This window comes from Colias philodice, chromosome 10 (genome assembly GCF_061535455.1).
Source record: "Colias philodice isolate Cphi_HAF_F1 chromosome 10, ilColPhil1 Martin Lab GWU primary, whole genome shotgun sequence".
NCBI lineage: Eukaryota > Metazoa > Arthropoda > Insecta > Lepidoptera > Pieridae > Colias > Colias philodice.
The window spans coordinates 11,613,664-11,630,415 of NC_143095.1; the positions used below are offsets into that span (position 1 = coordinate 11,613,664).

Consider the following 16,752-nt stretch of genomic DNA (forward strand, 5'->3'; position numbering starts at 1 on the left):
CCCACGTCTATTCAGCATACCACCTACCAAAAACAATGTTTCGCATAACAATCCTGTACACAGAATGTGCCGCCTGTATAATAATTTAGATCCGGATTGTGACTTATTCTTGGGTAGTTTGGATGTTTTTAGAAGTAATGTTCACAAATTGCTGTAACAACGTATTGTATTTTATTTTTTTTTGTATTTTAAATAGTAGCTTTTTTTTTTCTCTCTGTTAGAATTTTTTTTTTCTCGGTTTATGTTTGTTCCTGGCTATAGCTTGGTATAGATATGGATTAGGAACAAAAACATGGTCATAATGTAAACGGTTTTTGTTTTTTGGTTCAAAGCTGTGTACGGTATTTATTGGGTTGTAGAATTTATATGTATTATTAGATAAGAGCTAGATATAAGGAATTGTTCTGCAATCTGTTACTGTACCAAAATAAAATAAAATAAAATAAAAATAAAAAGACAAATAATTTCGTTAGTACCTATTTACCTATTCAATGACAAGTTCAAAATTTATGCATAACATTAACCATTGATCACACATTCAAATTATGAGTTAGGCAAAAAATATACCTTCATATACACGTACCTATAATTATTCAATAAATATAATATATTGGGTATTTAAGTAAATTTTATGTTCAATACATGAACGGCGGTAATAAAAAATACGAAAGACTAACGTAGGTATATTTACGTCATGTTAGTTTTTGTAGAGGATGATGTAAGGCAGCAGTTCTCACCTGTGAATTGTCAGAGAATTACATATTATAAACGGCCCGTAATTTCATACACATCATGGGAATGGAGACGGCATTATATAAAAGAGTTAAAGTTTTTATCAAAGCTTTCAATTGAAATGTTCCATAATTGCAACTGGAGCGGATGATATCAAATTCCTAATATCCTAAGGGGGTCCGGAGGCCCACATCCCTTCCCATCCCCTACCCATCCTCTCCTTCCCTATCCTCATTCCCTCCCATCCTCGCCCCTTCTACCTAACTCCTTCCAAATCCCTTTGAGGACAGCAACACATCCACTTCCTAGTGGAGTGGATGCTTATGGACGGCGTGTATCGCTTAACACCAGGCGACGCGTCTGCTCGTTTGCTATCCTATGGCATAAAAAAAAAATTGTATTACATTAAAGTTTTATGCTGCTAAAAATCTGGTTCAGTTAAAATTGTATTGATATCTGTAATGACATTCATAAAACGTTTTAACTCGAAATACTGATCAAATCAAAATAAACATCCCCATCTATAGAGTTGCGCTGTGCGCATCCATTCAATTCCTATAAAACCATAGCATTTATACTCCTGTACATTTTTGACTTCCTTCGGCTTTTATTTCTAATGCAATAAGTTAATGTGCATGCACCTTTTACCCTTGTTCCCGATACACGGTAACCACGTGGCGTCACCATCTGCCTCTTTTTGCACCTGTCCCGGCATTTTGAATCCCACCCCTTATAATGATTTTTGTTGTATTTATTTCCGTGGTTTTTTGTGAAGTAAGTTTTAATAACATACATACATATAAAATCATGTATAATAAATAATATTGTTGAGAGAATAATAAATGGTATTTTCTTTGTTTCTGTAGGACACGTTTAAAGTAAATAGTTGTTTGATTGTTTAATTAATAAACTAATGATTCATTTATAGACAGGAAAATGTATTATCTACCATTTATTTCAATAATGTAAAGTAATTAGATGTATAAAATCACAACGGTTTTCTTAAGTTTAGTTATTAAATGTATACGCTATAAATTAAGTGTATTTAATTAAGTGTTTTCAACTTTATTTACATTTGCAACTTTCAAAAGACATAATGGTAATGAAAGAAATATTTGCATGAACGTGGTACTTATACCAATTTAAGCTAAATATAAATTCAAATACATATAGCCAAAAAGTACATGCACAATCTTCCTGATTCCGCCGCGTATCACAGATTTCATGCCATAGATTATAACATAGAACCTGAAGATCATAACATCCAAGACTTGCTCACTATTAACTCTATTAGGCTAACAGGGCAATAATAAAGTCAATAAAAGTACCAATACCGTCTCGTTTCCGATACAAGAGTCATTGCTTGTGGTCCACACAATGGCCGTGGAGAATCGCCACACAGTATTCAGGGTCGCCAGTTTATTGTTGATAATATTGTGCCGAATCGTGGCAGTATTATGTAAGAGTCCTTAATGGTGATGGTTCGATTGCTTATCTGAAGATTTCGCGATATTCTGATAATCGTTTGTATTCGATAGATTAGAGTCAATGTAGTAGAATTCCAACAAAATTATATCGATAGAGATCAGAATCATGTCATCTTAAAAGCATCAACTAAAAATCAATTAACATTCTTAATAAAATTGTACACATGCCTATACTGATTACTGACACATTCAATACGATACATAGTACCATAATTGCGATTGAATAAATAACATTTTCAGATTTTCCACATATCAAACGGTTGCCAAGGTATTTTCCGCTAAATACGTGCTGTAACTAAAATATTACGTCATCTGTATTTGCTCATGTCGCCATTTTTTTGATAACCAATAGCATTGTGTTCGTATTCTCAGCTTTTACTTGTTTCCTTGTTATTAAACACTATAATAAGACTAGTTGATAACTGCGCAATGCCTTATTATATTGTGGTTATGGTATAGCGATGAAGGTTAATTACAACCGTATATAATGCCTCATTTAATAAAAATAAATGTAATCCTACAATTAAAACGTGAAGGGCTTGTTGAGGGCCTAAGTCCTTATCTTTGACAATTTGTCAACCGACCAGTGAGCTAATAGGTTTTATGAAAAAAAATTATCGAACTATGTTATCAACTTTGGATAGTGCAGCACATAGGAAAAAATTAAATTTAACTCCATACACGTACTTATTATTCTCAAATATATCGCAAGTGTTTCAACTAGTACTTCCAATATTGTAACACCCATAATTCAGGCGCGTTATAGCAAAACGCGTTACAAATATAGGATCTTATCACCATAAAGCAAGCACGGTGATGTCATCGTATCTTTAATGTTTGCCGAGGCTGAGATGCACTCAAACATGTGTGTTTGCTTCTAGTTATACTGCTATTTATAACCTCTGCAATGTTCATGTAAAAGTAGGATATACAAGTACCAAGGTCTTTCACTAGAATTCGAAAATCGATTGATGCAGACCTCGATGTCTGTGTCGATCGCTTTTTCGTTTTCCTTCCGCCTCTGCTGTTTTCAGCAAGGTCTTCGATATTTCAATAACGTCACATTAAAGTTCTTTTTCTGGTACATTCTGAACATTCTTGACCTCCACAAAATCCCTTGACACGACTCGTGAGTTATGTAAAAGTCAAATTATTATAAATAACGTTTAATATTTCCTCTTGTACGTACATCCTTAGGTCTGTAATTTTCCTTGCTTAATCATCTCTGCTTTTTCATTACTTCATATTGAGCATATATTTTATACGTTTTATCACATTAAAATGACAAAGTATTTATCATTCTATTTTTAACGTTTACATTTTGCTTAAAACAAATTTAATTTTACAAACAACCAACTCTCATACTTATATTTACGAGTAAAATCAACTTTCATTTTCACTAGAAGATGTCATCATCAACCTTGCACCCTAATGTCAAATCGGTAAGGTAATGTTGATGGGAATCACGAATAAATTGCGCCACCTCGACCCGGTCACTATGTACTCGTGGAACAATTGCTGTTAAACATTCAGCATGTAAAGGCAAATTGCTGGGCTTGCATAAACATCCGCCGTTTACACCGATAACGCTAGATTGGCGTTATCTCGAGGCGTTCTCGATTCCAACTACTGAATCATCGCGTGTACGGTGTAACGTGACGTCGTATAGTTTCTTCTGTTGAATATGATTTGTAGTCTGTATTATTGTATCGCCTGTAAATCTAATTAATGGATTGCCGAAAGTGTGAGTCTTAATTCTCCTGGATTATGAGGCAGTGTAAATATTGTTTTCATTGACGATGTTATGAGCGCTGCCTTTTTTGATGGCAGTGAAGTATGATGTTTTTCATTCAATAATATATCAGACTGTCACCTGTGTCCTTTGTTGGAACTGTTGACGTCAATTTTATTTTCTTGAAAACCTTCCATTGAAAACATATTTTGTACTAGGTTTCCGCCCGTGGCTTCGCCCGCGCAGTCAAAGAAAAACCCGCATAGTTCTCGTTCCCAGAGGATTTCCGGGATTGCGTCATTTACCCGGGATAAAAAATAGCCTATGTCCTTTCTCGGGTATCAAAATATCTCCATACCAAATTTCATGAAAATTGGTTCAGTAGTTTAGGCGTGATTGAGTAACAGACAGACAGAATGTCTCGTCGAATGTCTCTCTCATCTGAGATTGGATTTATGACAATTATTGATTGATTTTAGTTATTGTATGGCTGTATTACATTTAAGACCTTAAAGAATTTTGTATAATAAATGAATAAGTATATTTTTATAAAGTACCTTTAATGGGTTTTGTTCTCAATTATTTTACAAGTGCGTTTGATGTTCCATCTTTCCAATAACTTATCTGTTTTCTTTCACATGTTTGTTCCATCCTATTATGAAACATTGTCATGTCAGTGTCCTCATTTATCTCTTATCTAAACAAATGCAATGATATTATCGACTGTATCTGTAGTGTTACAAATTCTTTATTCTTTTCTAATAGTGTAGTGAACAATTTATCTCTTTCGACTGATACTCATAATAGCAATGTTGAAAGACGTAAAAATATTGTTGAATATTCTTCTTTAATTCTTAATTCAATATATCGAAAGTTTTTACAAAGTGGTACAGCAAAATTAAGCCTTATCAGTCACTACTCAGTAGTCACAGTCGTAAATACAGATTGATTCTGTATTATATATGTAGTATAATATTCGTAATATAGTCTAATTAGAAAAATAATTTCCAAATGGATGTTAACAAACGGCAAGAACTCAATCTACATGATAAGTAGATGCGGGTACTGAGTTATGCAGAAAATAACAAGAGGAATCAAGGCTGAGTCGACCTCGAAATGTATTCGATGAATGGACTGATGCATTGTTGCCAGCCCACAGATCATATATCTAAACTATTGTGAGTGAATTTATGATCATATAAATAGCTAAACGAATGTTTAGGACGATACTCAATTATTTATACATAAAATATATGGCCAAGTTTAGATCGATTTATGTTAGAATTTTATTTTGATTTGAACGCTATCGTGATGAGGCAATTAGATTGGAATTTATGACCAAATTCGGAATTACTGCTTAATAATAAAATATTGTTTTTATAATATTTTATTATTAAGCAATAATAAAATATTGTTTTTATCAAAACTAAACTGCTAATAATTTTGATAGATTCAACTGTCTATGAATATCTTACATCGAATTTATCTTTATTTAGTAGTAGAGTTCGCTTTCAGCAGAACATAGTTTCAGATCCATTGCTATGAAATGTACTGGCGCTTATCAGCGGCGTGTACCAAGGTGAACGATTACATTATACGTCTAGAAATGCGCGCAAGCAATTACCAAATACTTGATAAGATAATGTATCGATTGTAGCTGGGCGCTATTGTTGATTCTCTGATATTTCTTAAGTTTATACAGTCGGGAGATTAAACGAGCAAATTTTAGACTAAGACTAGCTGTTCCGGCAAACTTTGTTCTGCCTTACTCTTATCACTTAGGGGTATGAAAAATAGATGTTGGCCGATTCTCAGATCTACCCACATTACCTACACACATTAGGCGGTGTGTGGTAACAAACATTGTGACTCCAGAATATTATATAAAGAGATGGTGAGATGTCCTAACAGAAATTGATGTATTTGATCATATAGTACGAAAAGCGAATGCACTAGTAACATCAAAACACAATATAATTGTAAACGATGACACAATCGCCTCCGGAAGATCACATCCGCTTGGCGCGATCTCAACTTTTAAATATAGTCGGATAATACTATTTATATACTATCGTCTAAGTTCAGTTCACTTGCGTCTCGTTTAGTTCTTTTAATAGGTTTATATCACTGACTGGGAAGTATGTTTGTTCGCTATAGTAGGAAATTAAAAGATATTAATAACCCTTTCAGTTCAGTGAAATTGATTGAACAAATACTGAATGATGAAAATAAATATTTTATAAGCAAAAGCTTAGAGTTCATTACAATGTTATTTATTTAGGGTTAAGAGGGCAAACTTTGTATATAGAAGAAACTCCAAATTAAAAACTTTTTTTTATTTGGGGTGTAAAGCGAATGCATGCGGTAACTTCTTTAAATTTATTATCAGATCTTAGTAGTCCCTTGGGAATATAGTTTTGCCTTTGCAAAATTATACAATTAGAAAATTCATGGTGTACATCGATATCGTTATCGTTTAGCCGGTTGCGCATCAGTGATAATCTAAAAACATGCTATGATCAGTTATAGTATTCCTAGTAATCATTCTAATAGTAAAAAACACGGCTGATGTTGAAAGATAATCATTAATCCTGAGATAAATTGTACATGCGAATAAATTCAGTAGATTGATATCGCTTAGCTACAAAGCGACGATACCAAGAAAAACATCTTATGAATAATAGCACATATTTCTTGCAAAGAGAAGAATGCCCATTTATATTTACAGCCTCTTATATGTTGACTTCTTTATTAGTCTATGCTATTGCTGAAGTATTTAACGTACGTACCTCGTATAATTATTTATGAGCCTATAGTTAACTATGATGTTCAAACTGAAATCCGTTTTCCTGTTACATGTTTCTGAACGTTGCTTAAGAAATTTCCATCATGATACGTATGAATGAGAGTGAAAGGATAAAAAAACGTACCCTACTAAGACAATATCTTGTAAAAAGGTTAATTGCCTTAGGTCTATGCAATAATAATGAATGTATCAGTCTTCCATACCTATGCAAGTTACACTGTGAACGTAAAAGTATTGATCAAAAGTACGTGCTGTAATATAATGAGAGTTGAATAAAGCAAATTTGTAAAATATTTATTTCCTACTTTGCATAAGGTTCCTCTGCAGCTATCAAGGCTGAAACTTGTAACGATAACAACTATTTTCAAGTTTATACTTTCATTTTCTTAAATCATAAAACATCGAAATTTATTTATATATTCTTCAAAGAAAATAGTTCCTTCGTCTTGTTTATTATTTTGTTCCTGTTTTATTTCAATCCCGCATGACATCCAATTGAGAAATTGTAATAGATTAAATGATAGGTTTTTAACTAACACACGTCACAAACAGCCATTACATGAATAGGAACAATTGTTTTCCACACACATGTTGTGTAGATGCTCTATTGTATTTCACACACATCACACATTTTACACATCTTTATTTTATGCAACACATTTATATGTCATACAATTCCTGGATCATTAAATAGGTACTTGTTCTCATTAAAAGCATGTGCTCATAGAATTCTCTTCGTTCAATGCTCGATTTGAATTTCACCCTATACCATCAATTAGTATATCCATCACTTACCCTGGATGAACACGCTCCAAAAGTAGATAGAACTGGACAATAAAATGGTAGCAGAAATAAAATATGTAACATTTACAGATGAACGTCCGGGTGACGACGATGGACGCGGAGCTGGAGTTCGCGATCCAGCAGACGACGACCGGCAAACAGCTCTTCGATCAGGTGGTGAAGACCATCGGCCTGCGGGAGGTCTGGTTCTTCGGCCTCCAGTACACCGACTCGAAGGGTGACCTGACATGGATCAAGCTGTATAAGAAGGTACGGTTGGCTTTCGGAATGTGTGAATTACTTTTTCTTTTCAGGGATGTTGGACTGGCGGGAAAAGATGCGACGTCTTCAAAACAAAGGGCGTTTATAATTCGTTGAATCGATATTCACATACAAATACTGCGATTGAAAGCAGTATGCAGTATTGTTAAATATAGTTAATAGGCAATTTTTTAAGTAAATTAAGGCCACTTTAAAATGTAGATTCTCAGAATCGTATGGTTGCATAACACGCATACACAGGGGTAATTTATTCGATACCATTCCATTTATATGATGTGTGTTGTAGAAATTAATCTAGTTAATGTAAACGGCAGTTTAAACACACGTGAGAAGTTTATTTTAGTCTGATCCATCAAGATCAAGGCTCGAAGCACCGACCGCGTTATCGTTGCCAAAATGTTCATTTTGCTACAGTAACGTTTATGATTTATTAGGTTTTCTCTCCATTACTATAGTATATCTTATAGTTAATTGATTAAATATGTATCACTATAAAGTAAATCAATGTGAAAAGTTCTGCAATTTATTTCTATTAGGGATTCCTTAACAAAAGAACAATCTTCAGACATGTGTTCATATCGCGGTTCTATTTCTCACAGCATCATTCGTCACATAAAATAATGGTGACGTTGTATAAGCGTATGCCATTGTGTACAACACACATCGAGAAGTTCCCTCAGATAATTTTCATTAATAACGAAACGTCTGAGATTCAACCTTCATTATGGAAGTCACCATGTTATATAACCAACGTGACAAATTCAAGTGTTCTCGCCATTTGTGTCGACCCATAAATCAATGATGCTAATATTCAAATGTCCGTCGTCGCTGTTGCTACGTCGATTGAATCTCAGAACCATTTTGTCGATTGATATTCACCGCGTGGTGTTTATTGTTTTCGCCTGAAGTATTTGTGAAATTGTTTTCCTTTCGTACTTATCACGTGGCATTGACCCGCTAAACCAATGTCGCCGCGTTGATACCAAAAGTTAATTTACCCTCATACGGCCTCTTGCATTGAGGACGTCCACTTTTTAATCACCATATACTATACACCTCTGTCTTCGTGAAAACACGCCGGTACTATTTTACCGTCTATCGATGGCCGCATTTGTGATTTCTTTGCAATTCCAATTAGTTTCGTTACAAAATATCCTTGACCTTCTTAAGCGTTATATAACTCCGCTGAGAGTACTTCTACCGTCGGCTTGTAGAAAGTATTGAGTCGTCTAGCGGTTTTTAAATAAGCACCAGCAGCAGTGAATGGATAAACAGGTGTAACGTTACCAAACTAGTTTTTGGCCGTTCGGATAAATTTTATTTCTGTATATTGTACATAAAACTTTCAATCTTCAAACGAATAACGACGAATTATTTATTCAATTTTGTATCTGTTGAATGTTTTAATGATTAGAAACCGGATTTAGGTGTGTACGTTTATCATATTTCACAAACATTTTTGATAAAATTACCAATTTTTCAAACCATTTACTTATTTAAGTCTTCATCGATATTCACCGGCCAAATATATATTTGCTGCAAGTTTCTACGACTCTGGTTTATTATACATATGCATAGGATAACGGGATATGCCAAGAGTTATTATTATCAATCGCCGTTTGACTGACATGCAATGCAAAAGCAATAATCAGGTAAATGAACGTACTCGTAGAGTATAGTAAACACTTATTGACATATTTTACTATAATTCTATTCATGCACTTTCCTTCAATCTACTTTAATGCGGCTTCATTGGAAAGGCACGCTTTTATGGTTAATGTAATTTGAATTAATTTATCAGAAATCTACGGAATAATCAACATAAATTGCACGATTTGAATAAAAATAAAACCAGTTTCCAACAAAAAGGCTCTCGAGAAGACAATGACGACAATCGATAGCAAAAACTGAAATGGCATATTACTCGTTTTTGTCAAATCGAACCGAGTGGATGTACGTGTTCAAATGGAGATCTATTCATTCGATAGTCCACTTCTTGATTCTCGAAATTTTCCGGTCATGCACTCAACAATGAAAGATGAAAGTGGCTCGGGTGTAATTTAAATATATTTAGCATTCATTTTTTATACTTGTTGCGAAAAATTAGAGTTAAAATGTAATGTCACGCTTAATAGTACATTTTCTATCTTAATTGAAGGTATTAGCCATATCGTAATGACGTGTTATCTACGTGTAAAACTATCGGCTTATACGTAACTAATACAATAGATTAGATGAACTACCGTCCATTAAGTATAGTTTTCGAAAACATTAAAATTAACGAGGATGAAAATTTTGAAATTTGTAACTGGTTATCACTCCCAGCAAATATAATCTTTAAAAAATCATGGGCTCGTAGGAAGTAACGAAATAACTTTTAAAGAAAACCTAGTCTAGACCGATGATAATCAATGCCTTTGAAATTTCTTCTCCCTTGGTATGTCAGGCGACTCAAGCGTAGGAACGGCAAAGCGTAGTGAATTGAAGAAAAAAATATTTGATTTAATCCTGAATACCCGTTCATAGTTTCTGTAAGCACATGTCTAATAAAATTTGAAATAACGTAATCAACGGACTCTATTAATCAGAATTCCCACATTGTACAAGTGTATCGAGTCATGAGTCACGAGCAGCTACTAACCAGATGCTAATCACATCCAACTCGGCTTATCATGTTTCAACTCCAACGGTCCTATTTTTATTACGTACTAGCTCTGTTTGCGATTTGTTACGCGTTCATAATGGTCGCCAATCACTGCTAATAATGCTATAAAGTTGACAAATGCGAGAGCACGAGACCGTTTGCGTTGTTGTTTCATAGACGTAAAGGAAATAGTTCTAGTTAATGGGTTATTATTAGAAAAGTTTGGGAATGTTGAAGACAAAAGAGCATGCGAACCTATAATAAAGCAGTAGTAGGAATGGTTTGGTTTGACTTAACCTTGGAATATTTAAAAGAACTATGAAGCCTCCGGCAAGCAGGTCCTGCTGCTCCTTGCTACGTGTATAGTGCAAAAGAATCGTGCTTACTTTCATTTAGGCAGAAAGTCTTTAACCCACTGGTTCTTGAATTGAGTCATATAAATCAGCAGAATCTTAAAATCAGATAAACGCGATACGATAAACGCAATTTTCACGCAATCGCTCAAAATGTTATAAAGTGCAAGTGGTTGATTCATTTATATCCCCCGAATTTATAAGTGCATACACATTTCACCGCTCAGCTGCGATACACTGTATTTATAACTTTCTTCGGCGTGTGTCGTGGTATTATTTATTCCGCTTTTTGTCGCACGTGAATTTTAAGAAACTCAACATTTCATTTGGAAATAATGTTTCAATTTTTGTCGTGTAACGGAATCGTATGAAACGTTAAAGATAATTTATTGTAGGGTAAAGATATTGTTGAAGAACAGTAAATTTATTAGGGAAAAGTTCTAAGAAAATCGTTGAAAGTAAGAATGCTCACTACCTTGTTTTAAGTCAATTTCAACTTTCAAGTCAGATATTATATAAGGTTTTCCATTACTTGAATTAAAGAAATCAATTAATGAGTGTGCGCATTGAAAATTTTAAACGATGAGATAACTAGTTTTCAAAAGTTTACGAAAATGAACATGAAATCGAAACTAAGAAGTTGTGTTTATCTTATAATGTACCAGATGGCGTGCACTAAAAATCTTACATATTTATGAAGCATGTGGTGCCAATGTGAGTGTACAAGGTTCGCTCACTAGAGTATTAATTTAAATGCTAATTTTAAACACTTTCATATTTTTTTAATTAAACGAAACAAAATGACTGATCCAAAAAGCGATTTATTCAGTATAATTTTTACTTGAGTTATTTGAATGCGTTTCAGATAAAAATGTTCAAAAGTTTCTCTTGGACATCGATCTAAGATTAATCTTCTATCATACAACATATTCTATTGGTTATAACAATATTTTTCAATTTCATCAATTCCATTTCTTTAAATATAGCTATGGGAACTGTGACGACATTTCGTAATTTGAAAAGAAAATACCGGTTGGTTATGTTTTATTGCCTATTAAGTTTCGTCTTTGTTTTGATAAATATTCATTCGCCCTCATTCCCTACTTCGAATTGTCCAACGAATCCCAAATCCACAGCCCAAGACGATTCATTCACAACATTTGTGAGTATTCCGTGTATCATTCACAACGGTTGATAGATATCATCGTATGACGCTGCCGATTATGATATCCGACACCGTAAGTCCTCTGGCGTGTTACGCGACGGTGGACGTGCAACTATGTCCCCTGTCGCACACGATACGATTTACATGCATATGAATATTTTGATAAGTACACGGTTGCTATGATTGAGTAACGTTTTGACTCTCGGGAATCGCGTTTGCAGAATATTGGTCTGTAATCTAAGGACTATGCAATATGATGCGGGTGTTTGAATGTGGATCGCAATGAAATTTTATGTTTACAAGATATGGTAGCTATTGTTGGGCCTTCTGATTTTATTCATAGTATTTCGTCAGCTATTTATCCTTAATATTGGTACTTGCTATATTTTCATCTTTTTATTTATCTGCAAACGTAAACGAGAATAGATACACTTTGTTAACGGACTCTTTGGGTCTACAACTAACCTGGCTTCAATTTAATACATCAATCACTTAAATTTCCTTTCATTAGTCGTTACTTTCAATCAGCTTTATATGGCATTAGGACATCCTGTAATTAACTCGATAAGGCCATCGAACGTTGTTTAAACTTTTAAAACGTTAACTGTCCTCTGTAGTTTTACTATTAAACTTTTATTATTTATTGTGTAATCGTTTCGTGTTATGACGACCGATTGTCAACGCTGACACTTAACCTAAAGAGGCTCTGATATTGTGGACGTCAGGTTTTTATGACTTGGCGTCAAAGACTATGTCGTTGTGACGTCAATAGAATTCGCAACCAGCAAACATGTTCTAAGTTCCACTAAAGAGGGGCAATTGGGAATTTTGTCTTCAGTAAAATAGTCATCTGTGTAGATTTCCACGTAAATGATATTAATAGCGTGAGACATGCTGCACAAGATCGGTCTCGGAATTATAGTATATTCCAAATTAATTATATCATCATTTGGAAGCCGGAGATCCAATCTAATTGATAGGATACAATACTAAACTGTATCTACATATTGGGTAATATTGAAACATAATGTGATGATAATTGTCAACGAGGCATAACGTCCTCCCAGTATCAAAGTGCTAAACACATCGCACTTACGCAATCTTTGCTGCCTTATGTCACCGTCGTCCTAACACGTTTCAATATAACATAGTTATACCTAATTGATATTATTGTGGCTGTTTGAATGCATATAACTACATATATAGTTCTACTATAATTCTTGACAGATCAAGTCAGACCATAAGCTTGTTGTTGTTAACTTATGGCAGAATCTGCTACTCTTTGATCTTTGAATCTGTTGAATATTGAACCTCACGTAGTTATTTCGCTTTTTCTGATTATATTTCTAAGAAAACATTTAGTTCTGACTCATGTGAATTATAAAAAGGAAAGCCTCCGCGTTTAAGTCGATTGTTCTAGTTTACAAACATTTATAACTAAATCCAAAACTTGAATAGAATTACGCCATTTCTCTATGCACACTCGATACATTCTTGTTCATATAAATGTTAAAACACATGATTCATCGGAATAGTTCCGGAATGACTGAATAATGACGTTTTCGATAAGCGAATTTATTTTTAAACATAACGCATGCTTAACTTTAATAATTAACTTTATCGGATTCTCTTGAAATGAGTCAATGTATGTAATATATATGGCGGTTGGAATTATGGTTCACCTTGATCCAGTTAATTTTCGATCAGGACACCTTGGGACGGTTGGTGTAGGTTGTTCGTTTGATATTCTGTATTCGGTGTTTGAATATTATCTTGTTGAGGAGGGAAAGTTATGATAAAGGACGATAAAATAGTCTATTCTATGTCTGTTTAATCTGTAAACTGATTTGCATATGTTTTAGATTAAGATAACCTAATTCCTTAGAAAAATTCTTCCAAATTTGTCTATCTCTAACACAATTTTTGAAACCGATTATCAAGGAGATAGCAAAGAAAAATCAGCACAATGCTAATATTTTACATGAATATTGATAAATTCTCAATAAGAATATCAATAGAAGTCTTGTATCGATATCTTGCAGGCGTTGCAAGGTTGCATTATTATGTAGGCCAAATCGCAACGACACCGTTCAATATATAACAGTTCCACGTAAAGACATGCTATTGGCTATGTTTTTACCTAGTTACGGTTTTATTATGATAATGAAGAAATGCATGTTTTCATTAATAAAACAAGAATAAAATACAATTATTTGGCTCACCAAATTTCCACTACCTTGGAAAGAAATAACAAAAACAAAATGCACTCAAATATGTTTTTTTATTTTCTTTCCTTAATAATAATTTATTTACGGCAATCCTAATATAACTTCTTCTGTAATAGACAGTGCACGTGGGAGGGCATCTATTAATAAGTCTCCAAAGGGACAATCGAAAGATTTGGGCGAACCAAGGATAGGATTTTTCCGAAGTATATAATTTGTAGTTAAACAAATTGCAATCATTATTTTGGCATTGTTTAGTTGACTTCAATTAAATAGAAAGACGAATTATTAATAAGTTATCAAAAATATACCTATAATTTTTGTCAATATGAGATTCTCGAGGACAATACAGTATAAAAAGTGCGCTTACATCATATTATAATATATCAAGACTAGATTTCCGCCCGCGGCTTCGCCCGCATTTTCAAAGGAAAACCCGCATAGTTCCCGTTCCCGCGGGATTTCCGGGATAAAACCTATCCTATGTGTTAATCCAAGTTACCCTCTATATGTGTGCTAAATTTCATTGTAATCGGTTCAGTAGTTTTTACGTGAAAGAGTAACAAACATCCATACATCCATACATCCATACAAACTTTCGCCTTTATAATAGTATTAATTATCAAGATTATCTCGGAGAGCCGACGAAATTTATAACAATTGTTGACTAATTGACGCATGTGGCTTGATGAGATCACTGCTTGAATGTCCTATTTTTCAACCGACTTCAAAAAAGGAGATTCGGAATTCACTGCATTTTTTTGGGTTACCTTAAATACTTTCGTCCTGATTTTGATGATTATTTTTTATTTGAAAGCTAGAGCCTTTTGGTTGGTTTTTTTTGAAAAAAAATTTCCAGTTCCGACCGTTTCAATGTGGTTTGGTATATTTTAAAAGCATATTTCCATAGAACTGTGTTATATAGAACATGTGTTACACTTGGTTTTTCCTCTGCCATAAGTGAAACTAGTTTTCGATTCTAGCTAGTCAGATTATAGCGCTCGGATTGTTAATATTTATAGATGGATGAGGCCCGATATGATTTATTTATTAATGCAGATAAGGAATCTAGTTTGACACGTATTTATTGGCTGACTCATGGAGTGTTTCTTGTAGGTATGGAGAAATAGGTAACAAATGGTAATTGGAAACAGTATAATAGTAAAGAGAGTATATTTTAATACGTGATATAATACTTGATTCAGAATGGTTGTTGTTGCTAAGTAAGTGGTTACGTATCGTCTTTTCGAGTTCGTAGATTAAATTTTTTGGCATAAATTAAGATATTTTTTGTTGTTTTCAAAACATGTTAATTAAAATTGTTGCTATGCTAACTTGATATAATGAATGAATAAATGTTGCTTTGTAACTTAACTAGATAAGTAATAAAATATTAAAACATTAATTTCGTAAATTTATCTACATCATATAAAAATAATACATGATAGTCAATACTTTTCCATCAATGTAAACTGAACCTGCACAACCTGACGCAGCAGGCCGGGTCATTAACCACCGGACCAGCGGGGTCCATTACTTTCCCTTGCACCGCAATCGCAAATCTCGAAACACGAGTATAGCGTGTATGTTATTTCTTACAAGTGTTATAAAATGAAAACAGAATTTGAATGGTACAAAACTGTTTTCTATAAGCCTTCATAGAATAAGATGTCGTTTGCTGGCACGCGAGCGCGCACACGAAATGATACTTTTTGTCCCATTCTTAATTGTTGTAATGTTGTTGTAAATGCTTAGATCATAACGGTCAGGACTAATAGTCGGTTTAGATTTCATCACTTACAGATGACGTAGTTTTTATATGAGTCAAACTTGTGATGATGGGTCACATACCACATGTACAAGAGCGACGGTTTTATTTTTTATAATTAAACTGTGATGACTTAAATTAGGTATATTTCTCGTAGATATCATATCATCATATCTCAGGTGACGCGCGATTATGTCATCACCTTCAAGGTACATCTATCGTTTTTTTATATAAATTCCTCTATCCATCCGTCTCATGATGCAAACATCGAAACTAATTAGCTGAAGCCCATGTTCATTCATTTGTTGGTTTCATACGATGCGCGGGCAGCGAGGCGAGACGATGCGTCCGCGTAACCCCGTTCCCACGAGTCACCACCAGGTGGCGGTGGTGACCCCGACCAGCTTTTGGTTTACGCGTCCTTGACTGCCTTCTATCGATGAAATCGGCGAAAGGTCACGCGAAGGTCACGCAGCCTCTGCCGCTACAGCCATATCATAGATAGCAATCGTGTTTTTATGTACTTTCATTCAACACTAGGACACCGTGAAAGTGCATTTCTCGTTTCATTCAAGAGAAAACAAAATACCATATGCGCGTCATTCCAACCCATGAGATGGTTGCGGGATTAGATTCCTTCAAGGAAAACGATTGATAAATGAATGAAGTAATTGCGGTAAGTGCGTCAGGTGCGATACGATGGAGATAGTGGGTGGGCGAGCGAGACGGCGATAGTTTTCGCAGCTGCGTCCGTCCGGCGGCGGTCGGATGCGGC

The 16,752-nt window shown here is 34.3% G+C and overlaps 1 protein-coding gene across 3 annotated transcripts in view; it reads left to right on the plus strand.

Moving 5' to 3' along the window:
• Moe (moesin) overlaps positions 1–16,752 on the plus strand; it is a 40,770-nt gene that overhangs the window by 10,886 nt on the left and 13,132 nt on the right. For all 3 annotated transcript variants that reach the window (XM_089700302.1, XM_089700299.1, XM_089700301.1), the window contains one exon: positions 7,631–7,810. In XM_089700302.1, coding sequence (XP_089556428.1) covers positions 7,631–7,810 — 180 coding nt within the window. The remainder of the gene's footprint in view (positions 1–7,630; positions 7,811–16,752) is intronic.